Source organism: Rhinopithecus roxellana, chromosome 14 (assembly GCF_007565055.1).
Source record: "Rhinopithecus roxellana isolate Shanxi Qingling chromosome 14, ASM756505v1, whole genome shotgun sequence".
In the NCBI taxonomy this organism is placed as follows: domain Eukaryota; kingdom Metazoa; phylum Chordata; class Mammalia; order Primates; family Cercopithecidae; genus Rhinopithecus; species Rhinopithecus roxellana.
In genome coordinates, this window is record NC_044562.1 from 77,996,668 (window position 1) to 78,017,094 (window position 20,427).

Consider the following 20,427-nt stretch of genomic DNA (forward strand, 5'->3'; position numbering starts at 1 on the left):
AAAGTCTACATTTGGCTACACCTTCCTGCTGTTAATAATTCTTGCATATCATAGGGCAGTTTCCCCATTGTTAATATGCAATAAGGACCCAAGCAATAAACAAACCATCCCATTTGCTGTCATACCCGGTTTGATAGATGTTCTTACCAAGAGGGCCCCATACAAGATGTATGAGATCATTGCTTCATCCAACTGCTGGCCACATCTGAGTAGACCTTTGACAAGCTCAGTGACTGAGCCCCCATTACACAGCTGCGAGAAGAAATGCCAGACACAGGCAGAGCAGGAGACCACATATAAGAAAGAAAAGAAAAAGAAATCAAGAAGAAAAGCCAACTGATACTGATTCAATGTAGTCAATTTGCAGATTACAAAACTCCAGCTTGGAATACTCAGACTTCACATTTCCGTTACCCAGTCTAATCTAATTCTTTGTGTATGTATTTTTTATTTGAAGTGATGATTTGTGAGTGAAAGTGCATGTCCAAAATGCTAACTTTTAAATTGCCAAATATAAAATAAAAATAAAATGTAAAGCACATTTAGAAATTTTTTAGAAAGAAAATTTTTTGGAAAGAAAAAGCATATAAGTAATCATGGCAACTTATTGGATATTTTTCACTTTATGTGAATATTGTCTATTTTTTAACGTGCATTTTGAGGATAAAACCAGGAGAGGCAAGATGGATGCCCGTGATACCTGACAGAGAATAAATTTCAGTGATTTCTCCAGTGCTAGCAGGTATCAGAAACCCAACCAGCAGCTCTTCCTAGAATTGCCATTGCAGATGAATTTTATGTAGTGAAGTTGCATCATAAGTGCATTTATTAACCTTTTAGTGTTCAATTTTAGGCTCTCAGCAACTTTATGCTCTTCTCTCTTTTTTGTCTGTAATTAAAAACACTGTAATTTTATTTTGCATATTTGTTCTTTGTCACATATTGTATCTTACTGAAGTTTGAGTACATACATAAAGCAGTTATATTGTACTTTTTCATCAACTTAAGGATTTCCAAAGATAACTCTTACTAACTGCAGAAGTCAATGTGAAGGTTTGGGTTTGCTACAAGCCATCCTAAATCAAGGGTTCTTAACTGTTCTGAGCAGAGCATGGAAATATCCTGAAATTGTAGGCAACATGCTATATATGCATCTTGCAGTTTACTGGGGAGAAAATGCAGAGTTTTCACCAGATTCTAAAAGCTACTGAGATAGCCAAATGCCTAGGCAGATAAAAATGGGTCCCCAGAGAATCTCTGACCCGCCTCACAAGTGTTTACATCTGATGCTTTGTGCAGATGAGGGAACGTGCCCTGGGCTTGTCTGGGCATCCCCACAGCAGACTGGAGCCGGACATGAACCCTGGGGGCAAATGGGTGGAGCCACGGGGAACTCACGCCTTATGCAGGGGAGGAGCCTGCTCTCTTTAGCTTACTTGGTGACCTGGGAATCAATCCGTGAGGTAGAGGGATTGTTAGCAGGACTTCATGTCACTTTGCTTTCTTTTTTTCCTTTTCTCCCAATAAATTCCGCTCCTCACCCTTTTATGTGTCTACCAGCCTAATCTTTCCTGGTCATGTGACAAGAACCCCATTTTGGCAGAACTAAGGAGAAAGTTCTGCAACATTTTTGGCATCCAGACGTGGGGCTTGAGGAAAGGTGAGTAACCTGCAAACCAAAAAGTCTTTTTCCTTTGGCTTCTAAGCCTTTTTGTCCTCAGACTTCTTCTGAGGGTAGATAAATTATGCACCCCCCCCCCACCCACCCACCATGTCATTCCTGGGGGTCAGGAATGTTGGCTGAATGGACAAACTGGTGACTCACCAGCTGCCCCCTTAAGTTTCTCTCCCTGTTGGAGAAACCCATTGGCATAAAAATAAGAGATTCTTCCCCCAGACTTTTTTCTTTTTTTGAGAGGGAGTTTTGCTGTTTTTGCCCAGGCTGGAGTGCAGTGGTGTGATCTCAGCTCACCACAACCTCCGCCTCCCGGGTTCAAGCGATTCTCCTGCCTCAGCCTCCCGAGTAGCTGGGATTACAGGTATGCACCACCACACCCAGCTAATTTTGTATTTTTAGTAGAGACAGGGTTTCTCCATGTTGGTCAGGCTGGTCTCGAACTCCCGACCTCAGGTGATCTGCCCGCCTCGGCCTCCCAAAATGCTGGGATTACAGGTTTGAGCCGCAGAACCCAGCCGGCTTTTTTTTTTTTTTTTTTTTTTTGAAAACATTTTACCAGGCCAGGACCCCAAATATCAGGGTTTATATTTTCTGTAAAGTTTTAATTATGAAAAAGGATTTGTGAGGTTGGTCTTAAGCTGTAGCCAATCTGATGTGCTTTGCATGACTTCCTGTATGGTCAACAGCAAACTTTGCTGCAGGCCTCCATCTTGTTTTATGTGCTTGGAATTGTGACCTGTAACCATGTGGCAATGTTTTTGTTCTTTCACTTCACAAGGATGCCTAGGTTCAATCCTGGCTTAGGAAATGAGTCCTTTCCAGTTAATATCTGTGTGACTTCTGCCATTTGCTGATTCTCTTCCCCACCATGAACAATGTCTAGCCTTTTCCTTAAATCTTCCTTTCTCTGGGTTACCTTTAAAGGTTGTAAATTTTGTAAGAATTGCTTACCCTTATCTCCTTAGAAAATACCGCATACGCTCACAGTGAAATCATAACCTTAAGTGAGGCTTGTTGGTTTCACGTGTGAGGTTACCTTAGTAAAGTTTGAGAGTCAGAAATACTAGATGCTTGGCATGGCTAAAATCAGTTAATAAGGGAGTTAAAAGGATTTTCTTAGAGAGTGCTCAGCTTAATTAAAAGTGGATGTCCAAGTTCTGGTATATTTAAAAGGCCTTTATGCTTTTTCCTCTTTTGGGATCTTGCTTTGCTGGAAAAAGACTTTTTCCTCAGTTGACTAAACTATTTTTCTCCATTTTGCCTTACCACTCTCAATGCATGCATGGCAGGCCTTCAGATAACTACTGGGACCATGGGACTCCTTGGGAAAAACAGACGAGGCACTACTCTGTTTTGGGAAGAAATCTGTTTTTCTCATGGAACGCCAGAAATTAAAAATAGATAGATCCCTCTCAGACTCTGTTTTTGCCCCCAGTCATGCCTGTTTACTAGGCCTTAAAAGCTGCATGTTTTCCTAGCCCTGTCTCTTAAAGGGCTCCACCCGGAGGCCAATAATCCAAATAGGAGATGGGCAAATGAAAATCTTACGGCTTCTGGGTTTTCTTTTGCCTGTCTGTGTAGTTACATATGTGTTGTGTGTGTGATGTCTATAAAAAAGAGCTCTAATTTACTTGGTCTAATGGAAGATAACTGCTTGGATCAAATTTTTTTTAAAGGGAAGATAAAAGCTGTAGTATGTTTTAGTTCATGTGACTTTAATCTTTGAGAAATAAAAACAGCCTTAAAGATTATTGGTAAAATGCAGATGTTTCAAATACAGAGAGGTGAACTAAATTATGCAGGTCAGATACTAGGTTTGCTAAGTGTTTTAAGGTTATAAACTGCCTTTTTGGTTTTTAAGAACTTTTCAACTTGTCAGCTTGACAATTGGTAAGGCCTGGGGACATATGGAATTAACCACACCCTTAATTATGTTGGAAGGAGTCAAACCCTGGCTGACCCTAGCACATAATTAAAACAACTTACCAGGTTTTATATTAAACTTAAAATTGCTAGGGGTTACCATTATAACATGTAATTGAAACTATTGGAAATAGATTTACATACAAGGTATGTAGGAACAGTAAGATGTGTTTTTTAGTAAAAGATTACAAGAAGACATGGAAATGTAAGTTCTTGCCTAGGGTTAAAGGATTGTTTTGAATTAGATAAAATAAAGCTGATGGTTTAAACAAATGATGGAAGGACTGTAAAAATTAGTACTGCAAAAATTCAATGTTTGAACAGATTGACTAAATTCAAAGGGGTATTATATGATTTTTCTGTAAATTGAGCATTGAAATAAAAGCACAACAAGGTACTCTTAAGGCACTAATCTGCTCTTTAGCAAAATCAGTAAAGGATTATAAAAGGTTTTTGCTTTTTCAAATTTCTGAGTCATCGTTTGGCAAAATAAATAACTTATGGTAATCTGTAATTGTATTTCAGTGTTTTAAACCACTAACATATTTAACAGGCTTCCCAAAATCAAACTTCAGTTTCAAAATTGTCTTTCCTGACGCCTGGCTTTTGGATGCTCCAGAGGGCCCTGGAGTATACAAAAGAGAGGTAAAAGGGATCATTTAACATGTTTAGTTACATGGAATTGCCAAAGTGGTGTTCAATCATATTTAGGTTATATTTTGATGAAAATATTAATGTCTGTTCCAAAATTGTATGGGATTTCTAAAATTCTAATGTCTAATGTATGTGCTATCAATCAAAATTAAGGTTGTTATGTTATTGTAAACCACAGAGATAACCAAACTTCTTTGTCAATTGTGTTTCTAACTGTAACTACCCTGGGCGATTTTGTTATTCCCAACAATTGTTGTCTTGTTTTGGTCCTTTTCAAAAGATAGTTTATAATAAACTGGACTCTGGTGCCACAGGACTGACAGGTGCTCTCAAATACAGGTTTCTGGTAACTTTGGAGACTGTGACATTGGAAAAAAGGGAAAACATATAGGACTCATGAAGAGCTGAAATGTTCATGAATATCAAACAAAACGAGTTAACTAAATGGACTGAACTCACAGAAAACTGAAGCTATCTTTTCAACTTTTGCTTGGAATGTTGCTGATCCTTGTTTTCTTTTTCAGAGTCAAGGAAACCTATTTTGAACGATTTATGGCCTTTAATGATTAAGGTATACTCCTGTGAACAAAATTTGGAGCATGTATTTCTCTCTCTCTCTCTCTTTGCCTGGCTTCCCCAGAATTTGGAAACTAGTTGTGAGTATTCTTAACTTATGGCAATGTAGTTGTTTGCATCAGTGCAATAAGAGTCCATTTTCTTTTGCAGTAGGATGCAGTTGGAGAAACTTTTTCCAAGGCTTTGACTGGAAGGCTATGCTTCCCTTTAAGGAGTCAAGCTCGACTTGCAGAGCTGATAAAAGCCCCTTGGGAAAACTGGCCTCACACCCTTATCTATGCAGTACCTGTATAGGATTCCTGACCTGTGGTAAGTAAAGAATGTCACTTTATGACAGGACCAGGAGCTCTAAGTTTATCTTGGGACCTTAAGAGGAGAGGATCACCCAGCTCACAGGTATTTGAGGATACTAACCCATGGCTGTGCTCAGCTGTAAAAGGTCTTACCTGAAATTCCTTGTGGAACAGAGTTCCATCAAAACCAATCTAAAAGGCCTATATAGAAACAATTATTCTTGCTGTACTTTATGCAAATAATCAGGTCAAGTATAAGACTAAAGTCTATTTTGTGAACAACTCAGTCCTATCATGATTTTTTTTAACAAAAAATGAAGACTGGAGAGATAGAAATTATGTTTCAAAACTTATCATACATTTGTCATTAAATTATAGACTCATTAGTTGTTTTTAAGTTTTTGCCTACATTTTAGACTAACCCTGCTTGTTCTTGTGAACCAACCAGGAATCTCCAGCTACAGCTTAGAAAGAATAAAAGGGATGGGTGATGTAAAAACCTGGATCAAAATTCTAGTTCTGAGAAATTATCCTGCAAATCCTGCCAGGTGATGGGTATAAATAGGGTGCCCATCACCCAGAGGTTTCCTTCTTGGGAAAGTAAGACCAAGGGAGCTAACCAAAGCCAAGCCCCATGCACCCAGATCTTCGCAAGCATAACTATAGCTACCAGTTATCTGGGCATGTCACAAGACATCCTTTTCTCTCCCTTGTTGGAGGAGGACTCAGTTCCACAGCTTCACCTTAGCATTTGGTTTATGATAAGGAGTCCATGCAACAACCCATCTCAGAGGCACATTTTTGTCCCAAACTCAATTCCAAGCTTCAGGTCAAAGCCCTAGGAAAGAAAACTGGATCTGAGGGATCCAGAGGTAGATGATAATGGAAGTTAAAAGGCATAGCGCAGGTGAGCATGACTGATTCCTGCCAATTAAGCCAAGCTTCCCATTTCATGGATAAAGGTCATGCTACTATCCATGGCATAAATGAGGTCTAGGAAATTCAAAGGCTACTGACAGGAGAGGAGATAGGGCATACGTAGTTAAGAGTGGATACTCCCACCCCCTAGACCCCCTTTTAACAATGGTGAAGGCTGCTTTGACACCATGAGCCGTACTCTGTCATGGTCACTGGAACTTGGGGATACAAGGATGGAGGAAAGAAAGAGGAATAGCTCACTTTCTCTCCCTCACGTACCCCACGTATTTGCTAGGAAGAGAAGGGAACCAGGGATGCCTTGCTCTCCTCTTTCCAGATGAGTAGCCATTCATCTTCAGTCTGTACCCCTTTTGAATGCATCCTGAACCCCTGGGACTCCTTTGAGAAAAAAAAAATTCTTTTTTTTTCTTTCTCTTCCTCTCTTCACTGATAGGTAATTGCCTCTCTGTACTATGGGACACTTCCCTCAGATGCATCCTTCAAACTAGGAAGAGTTAATTTCCCAAACCTTAGACTGGTTGGCTTAGGATTGGGCTCAGGGGAAGGGAGCCCAAAAGCCTGACATGCTGGCAGAAGGGTAAAAGTCTTTTTTTTTTTTTTTTTTTTTTTTTTACCAGTTGGGCTTTTGGCCTCCCTCTTCCTGTGCAAACATAAAAGGCCTCAAGACTTTTGAGCTATCCTTAGCCCTCACCCCCGTTTCATTTTAATACATGTTTTCTAATAACCCAGTTTATCTCTTCTCACCTTCATGCCATCAAACTCCAAATGGTCATGCAACCGGAGCCTCAGATGATGGCCCTTTTGGCTGGGAACCCTTAGATAGGCCTCTGGGGGAGATCTGACTGCTGTTTTCCCAAAAGAGCACCCCCTGCCAGCAGGAAGCAGTTAAGAGTGGTCTTCATCCTTACCCTTATCCTTATTCTAATGGCAGTTAGATGGACTTCTTCAGGTGAGGGAATGAGACAGCCAAATGCCTAGGCAAATAAAAAGGGGTCCCTGGAGAATCTCTGACCTGCCCTACAAGTGTTTACATCCATTGCTTTTGTGCAGATGAGGGAACCTGCCCAGGGCTCGTCTGGGCATGCCCACAGCAAACCAGAGCCGACAGGCACACTGGGGAAAATGGGTGGAGCCACAGCCATGGGGAATCCCTGCCTTATGCAGGGGAGCACTCTGCTCTCTTTGGCTTATGTGGTGACCTGGGAAGCCATCAGTGAGGTAGAGGGCCTGTTAGTAGGGCTCCATCTCATTTTTCTGAGATTTTTCTTTTTTTCCTTTTTGCCCAGTAAATGCTGCCCCTCACCCTTCTATGTGTCCACAAACCTGATCTTTTCTGGTCATGGGACAAGAACCCAGCTTTGGCTGAATTAAGGAGAAAGTTCTGCAACAGTATCCTTGATCTTATCAAGGTATGTGTTATCAAGGTAAAATCCCTACTTTAAAGCCCTAGGTTTCCTCTTGGCACTTAGTCTGCAATTTGGGAAATTTGGGAAATAATTAACTAGTGAACAGCAGGCGATCCCCTGCATTGTGGCTGCCTAAGTCAGTTTACTTTTTTTTTTTTTTTTTTTTTGAGACAGAGTCCAGTTTTTGTTTTGTTTTTTGAGACAGGGTCTGGTTCTTGTTGCCCAGGCAAGAGTGTAGTGGTGCAATCTCAGCTCACTGCAACCTCTGCCTCCCAGTCTCAAGCCAATCTCCCACTTCAGCCTTCTGAGTAGCTGGGACTACAGGTGCATGCCACCACACCCAGCTAATTGTTTTATTCTTATAGAGATGAGGTTTTGCATGTTGCCCAGGCTGGTCTCCAACTCCTGAGCTCAAGTGATCCAGCCCCCTCAGCCTCCCAAAGTGCCAGTATTACAGGTGTGAACCACTGTGCCTGGCTTTTCTTAAGAAAGGAAAACTGAGGAAGCACAGATTAACAGCTTCCCTGAAAGAAGATAACTTTTATCAAGATAATAATACATTAGGATCTATTCAACTCTAATTATGGAGCTCTGCAACATTTTAATAAAGGGTGAACAGATGTTTTTACTTGACATGTATATCAGCCCCTGCTACATACTTGGCAGATACCTTGCAGACATATTAAAAATCAAGATAGCCTAGAACTGAACCTGCCCATGTTTTCACCATACAATAGTATGTGACTAAAAATTTAATACAGAATTAAGGAATCCTTAAAACTAGCAAAAAATTACTGTCTCAGGAATGACTTAGAATGACTTAGAAGGGACCCTAAAAGCAGTGAAATGCATTGAAGGCTATGATGATTCCTTGAGTTTGGGACTATATTAAGTGGCCCTGAAATCCACTGTCTGCCAATTTCAGGTTTAACTTGCAACTCAACACCCATGGCTCTGACAGTGGCCCAAACGTTCAGTGCCAGCATAATGTCTTCCAAAGGATTCTATATTCTTTTGATTCTAACTGTGGCTCACATGACTCTGAAAGGACAAATAACATTCAGTATTCACTCTAATACCCTCGAGCACTGAATGCGTTTTCGGTGCCATAATTCATAGAACAGTCTTAAAACCTAGGCTGTTGAGAGAGACAAAATAATGTTTTCACAATTCCCCAAAATATACTCTACATATCAAGAAACAAAAATTGGATAATTGACCACAGAGTCCACTGATGACCAGAGAAGAACCCAGGACTTGACATAAGGGAAGTTCTCACCTGACAAAAAAAAAAAAAGAGGAGTCCTTATGGAGTTAGAGGAGATTAAGACGACAAGATTAGAATGAGGATGCTCCCTCTGGGAGGGGCTGTCTGTGTAACAGGGTAATGATAATAGAAACATCAGTTTCTTATGATCCTCTTCCCATTTGGAAATCTAAGAGGAGACCTCTTGACAACAAGGGGTGTCCATGTCAAGTGAAATGAAAGTACGGCATAGTGAGGCAGACCACGCTTGAGATTATAATAACAGTTTTCTACAGTCTGCTCACAACTTGTAAGACACTCAGAACTTCATGCTCTATTTGGGGACAGGTATAAGGTTAGAGTTTAAATAAGAAGGACAAGGAATGTGAGGACCTCATGACAGGAGGGAGTGTCAGGGACCAGGAACATCAAAGATACCAAAGGGAGAAAATACAGTTTTATTATCACAAGAACTTCGTGGTTACCATACAGTTCAGAGGCCTCTGCCCTCACTACCATGGCATCATGTAAGCATGTACTTGTACCCAGATCCAGATGCCACCCAGGGAAAAGGAAGAGGAAAGAGGGAGAGAAGAAGCCCTAAAAAACTGAGTACTTACCCAAATGACTAAGCCTTGAACTGGACAGTGAAAATTGGATATAAACACTGGAATATGCCACTCCACAAAGAAGTCACTCAAGTGGACTTAAGTTTAACAAAATGGGTTAGAATCAGTTGCCTCCTTTAGTCAGGCTGGGGGCTCAAGAACCCAGTTTAGTTCAGTTAATGAGAAGAAAGTCACCTCTTTGTTCTCAATAGTTTGTGATTGTCCAGTTTATTACCTATTACTCAATCATGAATATGACACAATCTCTAGCCTCAAAGAGGTCACTGCCCAGTAATGGACATATGAGTAATTACAGTGTGGAATGTGGAAGCAGCGCTGTGCCTAAGGTAGTGTGGTGGCACCAAAGAAGGAAGAGTGAACTCTGCTGAGGGAGGGCAAAGAGGGAGGGCAAAGACAGTCTAGGAAAACTTTCCAGATGATGTAACATTTACAATGTGCTTGAAGGACAAATGGATTTCGGGCAGGTGGACAAGGGAAAGAAGATGCTGTGAAAAGGAACACAGAGACATCTTGTGCAAATGTAGGGGACATGAAAGAATGAGGGGGAGTGTGCATGTGAGTGTGCATGTGTATGATGAGTTCTAAATACTCTACTACTGTTGGGACAAAAGGTGCCAGAATCCTGGGGCAGGGAGATGGAGAAAGAAGGCCAATGACAGGGAATGACAGGTATGCCCTGCTAAGGAGTATGGGCTTTATTGTAATATACTACATATACTACTCATATAATATATACTCATATACTACCCATATCATATATACCCATATACTACCCATATAATATTCTATGTATATAATACCATGATATATCACTAGACAAAAAGGAAACTATTAACAGATTTTAGGCAGGAGGTCTCAATGTTCAGATTGCCATTCTAGAAAAATGACTTGGTCAGCAGATTGGAGGATGGACAGAAGACAACACTAGGAACTGGAGTATCCATTAGAAGATGTTGAGGTAATCAAGAGAGGCGGGGTCAAAAAATCATGAAGATAAAAGGAAGGGAAAGATTTGGAAGACTTTTTTGAGATAGAAATGACAGGAATTTCTGACCAGCCACATGTGAAAGATGAGGAAGAGACAGAGTCTAGGGAAACTGTGAGAATTAGGAAAATATCAATAGTCTTTGCTCCTCTAAAGCAAAGGCAGTAATAGGGATTCAAAGCATGACAGAACCTTCATCAGGACCACTCCCCACCCTAGCTCACATCTCAGGGAGGCACAGGCTTTCTTGCATTGCAAGTATGCTATTAACATTGTACTGAGAGAAATTTTAAATTAAATGCTGGGTGATGATCCAAGAAAATGCAACCCTGGAATTTTCCCCTGACACCTCTTTTTGGTCTCTCTCCCCGCCCTACTTTTAAGTGTGACCATTTTTGCAACAAAAGCCTCTTCAGCAATATTTTATATAGGTAGCCAACTTACAAACTTTATTTGTAACTCTAGAACCTATAAAGGGATTAAGAGTGGCTATTTGTCAGCAGGATCAAAACTCAGCTATGGATTTAAAAACAACAAAGGAATCTTACCCAATCAGGGCTTTTTGTTCACTAAATGTCAGAGTATAAGAGCTGTCTGACTTCCCAGAACTCACAGAAACATATAATTAAACTGCTCAGGACACTTTTAAAGGAAGCTGTCCTGTGAAGTTGATAAGCCCACCAGCAAGGTTTTCAAGGGCAGCCTATGGGTTATAGAAAAAAGACTGGGCACTTGGATATAAAAAAAAGAAAGCAGGTGCACACTGACAACTGTCTAATCAGAATAAGTGTTCAGTGAAATGGGTTGAACATTTTAAAAGCATGACAAAGAATTATATTTAAATGCATCAAGTAAAATAATCCCTTTAGAATTGTAAGAAGGCAACCAAGTCTCCCACCCCAGCCCTGAGGGTTGGCACATCAGCCCTTTATTCCCACCCACTCTGTCAGCCACCAGATTCAAATACAGAAGTGCGTTTTCATTCCTGCAGTTCCTCCCTACACCCTCAGCATTCAGGAAATGTGGCAGCTGAATGCATCTAGAATTTAATGAGCATTTTGCTCCAAACCAAGAAAAATAGAAAAATCATTTACATTCCACATCTATTTTCCAAAATGTCATTGTATATTGATTCAATCACAGTATGTGCATTTGTTAAGACAGTCATAATTTCAAGCAATGAAATGTTCCTTGCTCAATGAGCCATCAACTTTCTTCCACATTATTAAAGAACGGCCCATGCAACACAATCACCAGACCTGGACTCGAACGTTCAAGTAGATTTTGTATGAGCACGCTGCTTTGACCTAGTCAGTTTGCAGAATTAAGAGGAATTTGTTTTGGGTGCCCCTTTGTTCAGTAGACTTTGTATTTTAAGGGTGTTAGGTTCTACAGATAACATAAAGGAAAAGTCAAAGATAGTCAAAATTACTGTAGAAAATCCCTTAGGAAGTATCATGTTGGATACTGTCCACCTCTCAGTAATTCTAGAACAGCACATTTTTTCCTACTATGTTGGACAAATCATGTTTATTTTACTGAAAGCCAGCTAAAGTCACTGACTTGCCACAAGACCAATGAATACTATGTCACTTGAAACCCTCGAGCTTCTATCAGAGTGGAGAGATGTTCATACCACGAGAGGGAAGTGGGCCCTGAGAGTGACCTCCCATCTCATTCTCTTTCCAGGGCACATCCTTATTGAATAGAGCCAAGAGTGGGCAGAATCACTCCCACGCCTCAGTCTCTTAAGTCTCTCTGTTTTGAACACATATAATATGTTTGTAGGATGCAATGCTGTTCCATTTCAAAGTCCTTCCCTTCTCCAGTCTCAAGTTTTCTGTGCCTTCATCCTGGCTCCCAGCATTCCAATGTCTCTCACTCTAGAACCCACTGAGTCAGTGTTCAATGCTGCAGTACTTTCTAACCGCTTCTGGCCAATCAAAATCCACCAGTCCTACGTTTGAGTCCATCAGAGTATGACTAAGACCCTGATTTGTTAACCTGATAAACTTAATTCATGCCACAGTATCAACAGGTGAAAATGGTTCGATGTATAGCACTTCCAGTGATATTCAGGCCTAGATTATACTTTCTAAGGCCTTGGATAAAAGCAAAACCTGGACAAAGGTCGGTCGGTGGGTCTGTCTGTCTGTCTGTCTCTCTCCCTCTCTCAGACCCCTCCCCCATTTTTGCTTTGTCTCTACATATTAGATACTGAACTTACACCGAGATCTCTGAAGGGAAAAAATAGATGTAAAACTAATTCTCATACATGGTTTAAAGAACAAAGTTTTTTGTTTGTTTTACTTTCCAGCCTCATTTACCAGTACTCCAAACCATTTCTTGTAAGTAGAACACTTGATTCATGCTGAAAGTAAGTTTCTACCTGCCAAAGATTTTACACTAAAAGGAAAAAGAATATATAGTTCATGCCTTAGCTACCACATGTTAGGTATTTTTTCTGAGTATCATGTTTTTCTTAAAGGTCTAATTTATTAATATGTATATCATTTAGGTGAAAGACGAACTTATAGATTTTTAAAATTTTAATATTCACTTAAAATGCATTCACAGATTTTCTAAAACAGTATTATATATGCGTGTTTTCTCTCCATATCTTTCCAATATAGTAGGTGTCTATCACGAAAGAGAGCTTTTGTTTCCTTTCTACTAACAATTAGTAATGAATTTCAGAAAATGACATTTTTATTTGCTTTTGTTTTCAGAGTTGTGGTGATTTAAGGGGATTATTAATAACGTTTTTCTATCCTCTAGAATTGCTCTGTGGAATAGTTTCTCACTTGTCCTTTCATCGAGTCAGGCAAATAAAGAGCAAAGGCAACATAAATTTAATCTTAATATATAAGATGAGGAGAACAATATTAAACAGATGATAATTTTTTTGTGTGAGTCCCCTAAAGCATGCCTTAAAAAGCTGCAGAGGGAACAAAATAGGGTACTGTGTGGACTGTCGTTGCCATCCAGCTCTGTGTGTGTGGTCAGGAAGTGCTATGATCCCAGCTAGATACTTCACATCTGTGTTTCTATGAGCCAATGGACAGCATCACAGGAGCAGCTGCACATGGTGAAAGAAAATGTGCTGAAATGTGCTTTTCCTTCCAGTTCTGCCACGCAACCAATTATGTGACCATAGGCATGTTACTCACCTCTCTGGGCCTCTGTCCCTCATCTGAAGGCTAGGAGACTGAACAGAGAGGCTTCTGCCGGTATTAGGAGTCTAGGAATTCCTGTGCTTCTCTAAGACTATTGGAGGCACTGAATGCACATGACCATCTAGCAACCTGGTTTAGACTGCCCATCCTGGGACAGAAAAGACTGAGGACATCCAGCATCTCATATCACCCACTTTGGCATGGACCGAAACAACCAGCAAAAGTCATAAATGACAGCATACTGTATTGCAGAGGTATGAATAATTCAGTGTCTCAGGGCAGCCTCATTATCGTGGTCACCCTGGAAAAGCTAGGAATAGTTGGCAAGGGAGCACCTGCACAAGGCTCAGCTCATAGTTCTGGGCTCTTTCTCATCTTTCAAGGCCATGTGTGACCTTCCTGGCTGCTTTGGCCATCCCTGAGGTGCCATGCCTGAGGGTCACTCCTCATCAGGAAGGACATTCATTCACCAGGTGGCCTCAGGTATGAGCAGCCCACCTGCCTGGCCTGGTTGCATGGAGAGAAAGCTCCTTTTTAGGCCCTCGAAAATTCCTGAAAGTTTCAGTTCTCTATGTCTGATGCAGAGCCTTTTTTAGTCAGGAGTTAAAAATGAGCAGAAACTGAGGTTCCTTGGTCACTGTACTTCCATTACTAAGTTACAATGAGGTTTAAAACACAGAAATCTTACAGAGCTGAAGACAAATATAATCAGAGACCCCAGGAACAATACTTTATCATTTCCAAATAGCATTGTTAAAGAGCTTCATGGGCAAGATAAAATCCTAATATTGTTGGGGTGGGTGTTGGGGAGTTAATAAAACCCCAAAGAAGTGTGTTATATGACTTAACCAGTCAACTAAAGGAACAAAGATAATTAGAAAACCAAAATCCCTTACATCTTTATATTCTGAGGAAGGCAACTGATGTGACAGAAATAAATTCAAACCAGTTTCCCCGCAGATTATCCCATTTGAATATAACAAATCAATTCCCCAAACATGGTTGCCATGGCAGCCAGTACATATTGTCCCAGGCTCAGGCCCTCCCAGAGCCAGAAACATGTGGATTAGAGGTACCAGACAGTGAAGTGAGGGCTGGTTTCTCCCCTGGTACTTCTCTCTTAAGGCTTCCACTTGTGTCCACACAGTGCTGGGTCACCTATGTGACCTCAGGCATGGAGGCATGAGCTGGTTCAGTGGGTCAGAGCCCAGAACAAAACAGGGTAGGCCTAGTGAGAACGTGGCAATAGACCTGTCCTAATGTGTTAATTCATATATCATTATTATTTTCCTTGTCATTTTAGTTTCATAGGGAATTGTATTTGTTCGGAATTGACTCTTTTGCACCCAGATGCACACATTCATTCCCATTAATAACTGAAAACTGACCCTGAGAATTGTGTACGGAAGGTTTGTTGGAGAAAAAAAATGCAGGGCTATAGTGGATACAGTGTTGTTCCCTTCAGATTCCCTCTTCACAGTGGATGCTGCCAGAAATATCAACAGCTCCCAGTCCTCAGCTGCACCCCTCACCCGAGTTGGCATCCACTTCAGAGAACTGACTCTGCCAAAGTCACGCTCCTTCCCGGGGTGGCATGCAGCCAATGACTGGCTGATGTGGAGATACAATTCAGCACAACATTCCAAAAACTTCCCAGCTCTCCATTTCCCAGAGGACCAGCTTAGGTCTCTGTTATAAACATATTGCTGTTCAGTGTCTCCCTCGCCTGATCCTAACTTCCTCACTTTTTTCTAGGTCTATCTCTGGTAAGAACTCTTCAACAAACTTTCCATACACAATCTTCAGAGTCAGTTTTCAGGAAACCCAATCCAAAATGAGGACTAATGAACATGAGTAGGCAAATCCAAACTTGGCAAGCCAAGTAAACCTTGGGTTAACAATTTTTAAAAATGAGTTGCAATCGATTCAAACATGTTTACAATTAAATGTTAGGGAAGAAAATTAATTTTTTCAATTATATTCCTATATTCACCCTGTACTAGAATAAAAGATTATTAAACCTCTGAAGCAGAGAAACAAAAATACCTTTAGCATATGGCCTCCCTGTAAGAACTGTGGAGGAGAATGTCACATCTGGTGAGGTACCTGTGACATGCAGGAGGGACCCACTCCTCAAATGTGTACCTTAAAATACCTTCTAGGTAATAAAGCATCTGTTGGCCTCTGGCACTCTGTTCAAATCACTGGTTACCCAATGGGAGCCTCTTACCTCCAGGACCAGCCACAGCTGTCCCCCTACACAGTGATCCGCTTTGTAAAACATCCCATAAAACTTTACAACATTGGGATGATTAGGAAGGAACTGCAAAATGTTGTATTCTGCCTCAATTTCTTCATCCATATCCTAAAGAGGGTAGAAAAATGCAAGCTGGATTAAATCTAATATGTAAAGAAGGGTACAGATATGATATCATGCTCAAGTACTTAGTAAAACATATTTACTATGTATTTTCAATCTCATTACCATATCTTCAAAATATCTAACAATGGACATTCAGATACCAACCTATACCTTCTATTATTACATTATTACATTCTATTATTACAACTTATACCTTCTATTATTACATTATTACATTCTCTTATTACAACCTATACCTTCTATTATTACCTAATTATTTTATCTATAGTGTTTGTGATATTCTGTTTTCTTTAATAATACTATCACAAATATCTGTTTTATTGAAAAGTCTGAATTTTCAAAGCAATTAAGGAGAAGTTGCTTGAAGGGACCTAACACAGGATAGGACATGTAAAACCTCACTGTGCAAAACAGCATACAGCATTATAACCTCGGTGCTCTAAAATAAGATGTCAGCCTAAGGTGATCAAATCTCACAAGCCTGGTTCACTTTGTAACTTACAGAAAGACCAGGCAGTAAAACATATTGCTGTTTCCAAGAGAATAACTTTTGAAGATCCCAGTGGTCCCAAACCAAAACAACAGTAAAATGGACAAGAAACAAAAGTCAAGAGAAGCTTTAACTCCAAGTGGAGTCCCTTCACTCAGAGAAGCTGAAAAATCATGACTCATTTTGAGATTTCATGCCAGGTTTCATGAAAATTAAACCTAAAATCAAGAAAAGAAGTTGAAAACTTAATGTGCATAAAACACCAAATTCTGGTTATAATTTACAACTGTTACTTACACTGATTGGATCCAGAATTTTCACTGCAGCCAGGCTCCCATCTCTCTTGTTAGTTACCTTGTAGACCTTGCCATAGGTGCCTTTACCAATGGTCTCTATAATTTCCCAGGTGTCTGTGGGATCTGGAAGTGATTCAAGTCCAAGCATCATAGGATTATAGTGAAATAATCCATACAGATGTTTCCTGGTAGGGAGAATAATTTGTTATGTGCAACAGATCCAACAGATCACAGAACCGGGGGCAGTGAACTTTTGAAACAAAAAGATTTTTATTTCTTAACCAGCAACGTAGTGTGACTTCTTATTTTCTTCCTCTATGTTAAATTTTTTGAAAAAGGACTTGAACCCTCCTTAAGAAATGGTAGTAAAAGATAGAGTGGAGGAGTAGCACGGTTCTGAAACATCCTAAAAACATGATTCTAAAACTGGAAATTATGTACACACCACAGGAGAGAGTAAAACGGCCAAAGAAGATATTCTGGTCATGATTGGACAGTTGTCTTGATAGGCTGCTGAATGGTGGCTGCTGCCAGGGAAAGTGGCTGAAAACAGTAAGTCTAACACCTTTGTCCCCAGGTTATGGTAACCTTGGTGAGGGCTCCCTGATAGCCACTGGCAGCTAATCCCCAACATCTGTGTACAAAGTCTGGGCTGCTAAGAAGGAGGTTCGGTGCATGTACCAAGCATCAGTCAGTGTACAACACATATTGCTGCATAGGTCTTGGGGCCTACAAACATTAGCCATGCTCAGACCTCATCTATACAATAATACCTAGTGTGGGAATCACACTGAGGGGTTAACCAGGAGCAGCAAACTCATTTTGCCTTAGCAGTACTCTATTTAATAAGGACACAGATCTTTGGAGTTTGAGTAAGTATCAACAGCAAGCTTGGCAGGCAAAGTCACCCAAAACTGATCCCACGAAAAATCCTCTCCAAGTTCGGTTGCTCTCAGACTTGGTGCGAGGTCCCATCTCTGGTCTGCTTCTAAATCCCAGAGGAGGGACAATCAGGCTCCAACAACAAGAGCCACCATATCCAATCCCCACACTGAGGCTTCGTGTCCACCCAGGGTGAGCGCTTCTGACTCATGCTGGGCATTCCAATTTGCACTTCTAATTCGAGTTATTTTCTACACTGAATTCTCCCAAAGCAAAGCTTTTTGACCTGGCACAAAAATTCACTTTTTTTCTTTACCTTGTCTGATGAGAGCATTTCAAAAACACTGAACACCATTACAATCAAAACACAAAAACAACAACAAAGGGGCCTACAACCAGTTCAGTACCTTAAGGGCCCAGGCAAAGCCCACTATGGGCTAAGGCGGGATCCTCAGCTGGTCAAACAACTCCTGCCTTTCATGTGCTGGTTTCAAGATTCTCAGGAACTGCAACCTTTCCGCCTAGCCAGTGTTTTATAAAGTCAGTCTTTTTCACCGCATGCTTCACATCTTTGCCATTATCTGTACATCATTGTGCTATTAGTTACAAAATACTTTTAAATAACTTTCCTTTTCAAGTAAGTAAATGTCTTTTAAAGGCACTTTATAGTATTATCCTAAATGTAAAACCAGTATCATTTACCATAGATCAAAATTAACTGCAAAAAGATGATTAAAAACATTAAAGAATTATTCAAGCCCAGCCTTGAACCAGTATCGGGGCAGCCCAATACTGCTGCCCCTGGGCTCCAGCCTAAGGTTACTGTTTTTCTTAAAAGGGGAGATCATTTAGTGATGGAGAGGAATTAAATGCTGGCCAAAACTTTTCCCTTGATGTAATCAGAAGACCTGAAAGAGAATTAATTAGCAAAGGAATAACGTTTGTCATGGTATGATTCCGTGTTCTTTACTGTGAGATCCCCAAAACCTCTTGACAACCTGAGAACACTGTGCCAGGCTTAGCTTTTATAAGAGCAAAAAAGTAGGACCAGCTGGGGGTGCTTGCTGGTCAAGGCCAGACAGAGGAAAGCACCAGAATAAGACTCCATCAGTCTAAATGTCAATACCTTACACTTAAAATATGGCCCCTGTTCCCCATCAGCAGGGATACCTGCACCTGGCCTTAGCACTAGAACACAGTACTGCTCAAGTCAAACTGCCTGCAAAAGCCTGGCCCTACCTTGGCCAGCGTGAGATTTGGGCTGGTTACTCATCTCTGTAAGCCTCAGTTTCTTTACCTGCATCATGGGGCGGCAGCTGCTAGCTACTTCACAGAGCGGCTATTAGGATAACAGAATCTAGTAAGCATAGTGAGAGCTCAGCAAGTATCATCTGTCATCACAACAGCACAGCACCAAAATCTGCCTCAGAAGAGACAAGGCTTAACAAACACTTACCCTTTTTGTTATACGTCACTTTTAACCACGAACTAAATGAGTTTTGCTCCAGTCAGTTATTAGTTTCAGACACATGGCTGAATTTGTATGAATCCAGCTACTGAATTCCAATGTGTGCAAATGAAATTAAAACACAGAATGTGGCAGCAGGAGAGGACCTTGGAGGCCACTGAATCAAAACTCTTTTGTTAAATTTAGCTCATTAGCATGCGGGCACATAAGCAGAGGGAAGTGATGCAGTTCTGGCTGAGGTAGGCTGGGAAACGAAGCACCTGCCCTGTGTCCTCCATGGGAGCCCGATAGGGTGATCAACCATCCTGGTTTGCCTCAAGCTGTTTCTGTTTTAGCGCTGAAAGTCCCATGCCTTGCTAAACCTCTCAGAGCAGGGCAAACTGGGACAATTTGCCACCCTAGCTTCTGGGACCTTCCAAGGACATGCACCTCCTCTGAGCGTTATAAGAAAACCATCAATTAAGCACCCCCACCCCCACCTCACACCCCCTGTTATGGGCTGAATTATGTCCCCTCCCCAAATTCATATGTTGAAGTTCTAACCCCTAGTACCTCAGAATGTGGCCATAATTGGAGACTGAGCCTTCAAAGAGGTATTAAGATAAAATGAGATCATATGGGGAGGCCCTAATCCAATACAACTGGTCCTTATAAAAAGAGGAGACAGGGCACAGACAGACACAGATGGAAGACCAAACACATGGAAGCTAAGTGCCCCACAGACCTACTCAACAGCAATCTCTGCTCCTTCTAAATGAGAACAACTCATTCAGAGGATCCAGCTACAGAGGGCACCAATGATGGGTGAGCAGAAGGCAGACCAATCAGGTTCTGCCACCACGTCCATCACATACTCTCTGGGCATCCACAGACAAGGTTAAATAAAGGTGCAACAGAGCAGGTGCACTGCATAACAGCACTGCCTGGCTTCTGTCTTTAAAATCAATACTTGACTTTATAAACTCTCTGAGGATTGATTAAACAGTCATCACAGGCCGGGCGCGGTGGCTCAAGCCTGTAATCCCAGCACTTTGGGAGGCCGAGACAGGCGGATCACGAGGTCAGGAGATCGAGACCATCCTGGCTAACACGGTGAAACCCCGTCTCTACTAAAAAAATACAAAAAACTAGCCGGGCGACGTGGCGGGCGCCTGTAGTCCCAGCTACTCGGGAGGCTGAGGCAGGAGAATGGCGTGAACCCGGGAGGCGGAGCTTGCAGTGAGCTGAGATCCGGCCACTGCACTCCAGCCTGGGCGGCAGAGCGAGACTCCGTCTCAAAAAAAAAAAAAAAAAAAAACAGTCATCACAAACAGTAGCAGCTTATACAGGCCTGTAAAGGTGGTGATAATCTGGTCTTGGGAGGCAGCTGTAGCAACCCTTTTGACAGCCAAAAAGCTACCCCT

General features: G+C 41.2%; 1 protein-coding gene across 1 annotated transcript in view; it reads right to left on the reverse strand.

Annotated features, from left to right (window-relative positions):
* The window catches only part of MYO3B (myosin IIIB), a 502,779-nt gene that overhangs the window by 457,928 nt on the left and 24,424 nt on the right, over window positions 1-20,427 (reverse strand). The window contains exons 2-4 of the mRNA XM_010377618.2: window positions 16,676-16,859; window positions 15,736-15,870; window positions 148-252 (exon numbers count right to left, since the gene is read on the reverse strand). Of these exons, the coding sequence (XP_010375920.2) occupies window positions 148-252; window positions 15,736-15,870; window positions 16,676-16,859 (424 nt within the window). The remainder of the gene's footprint in view (window positions 1-147; window positions 253-15,735; window positions 15,871-16,675; window positions 16,860-20,427) is intronic.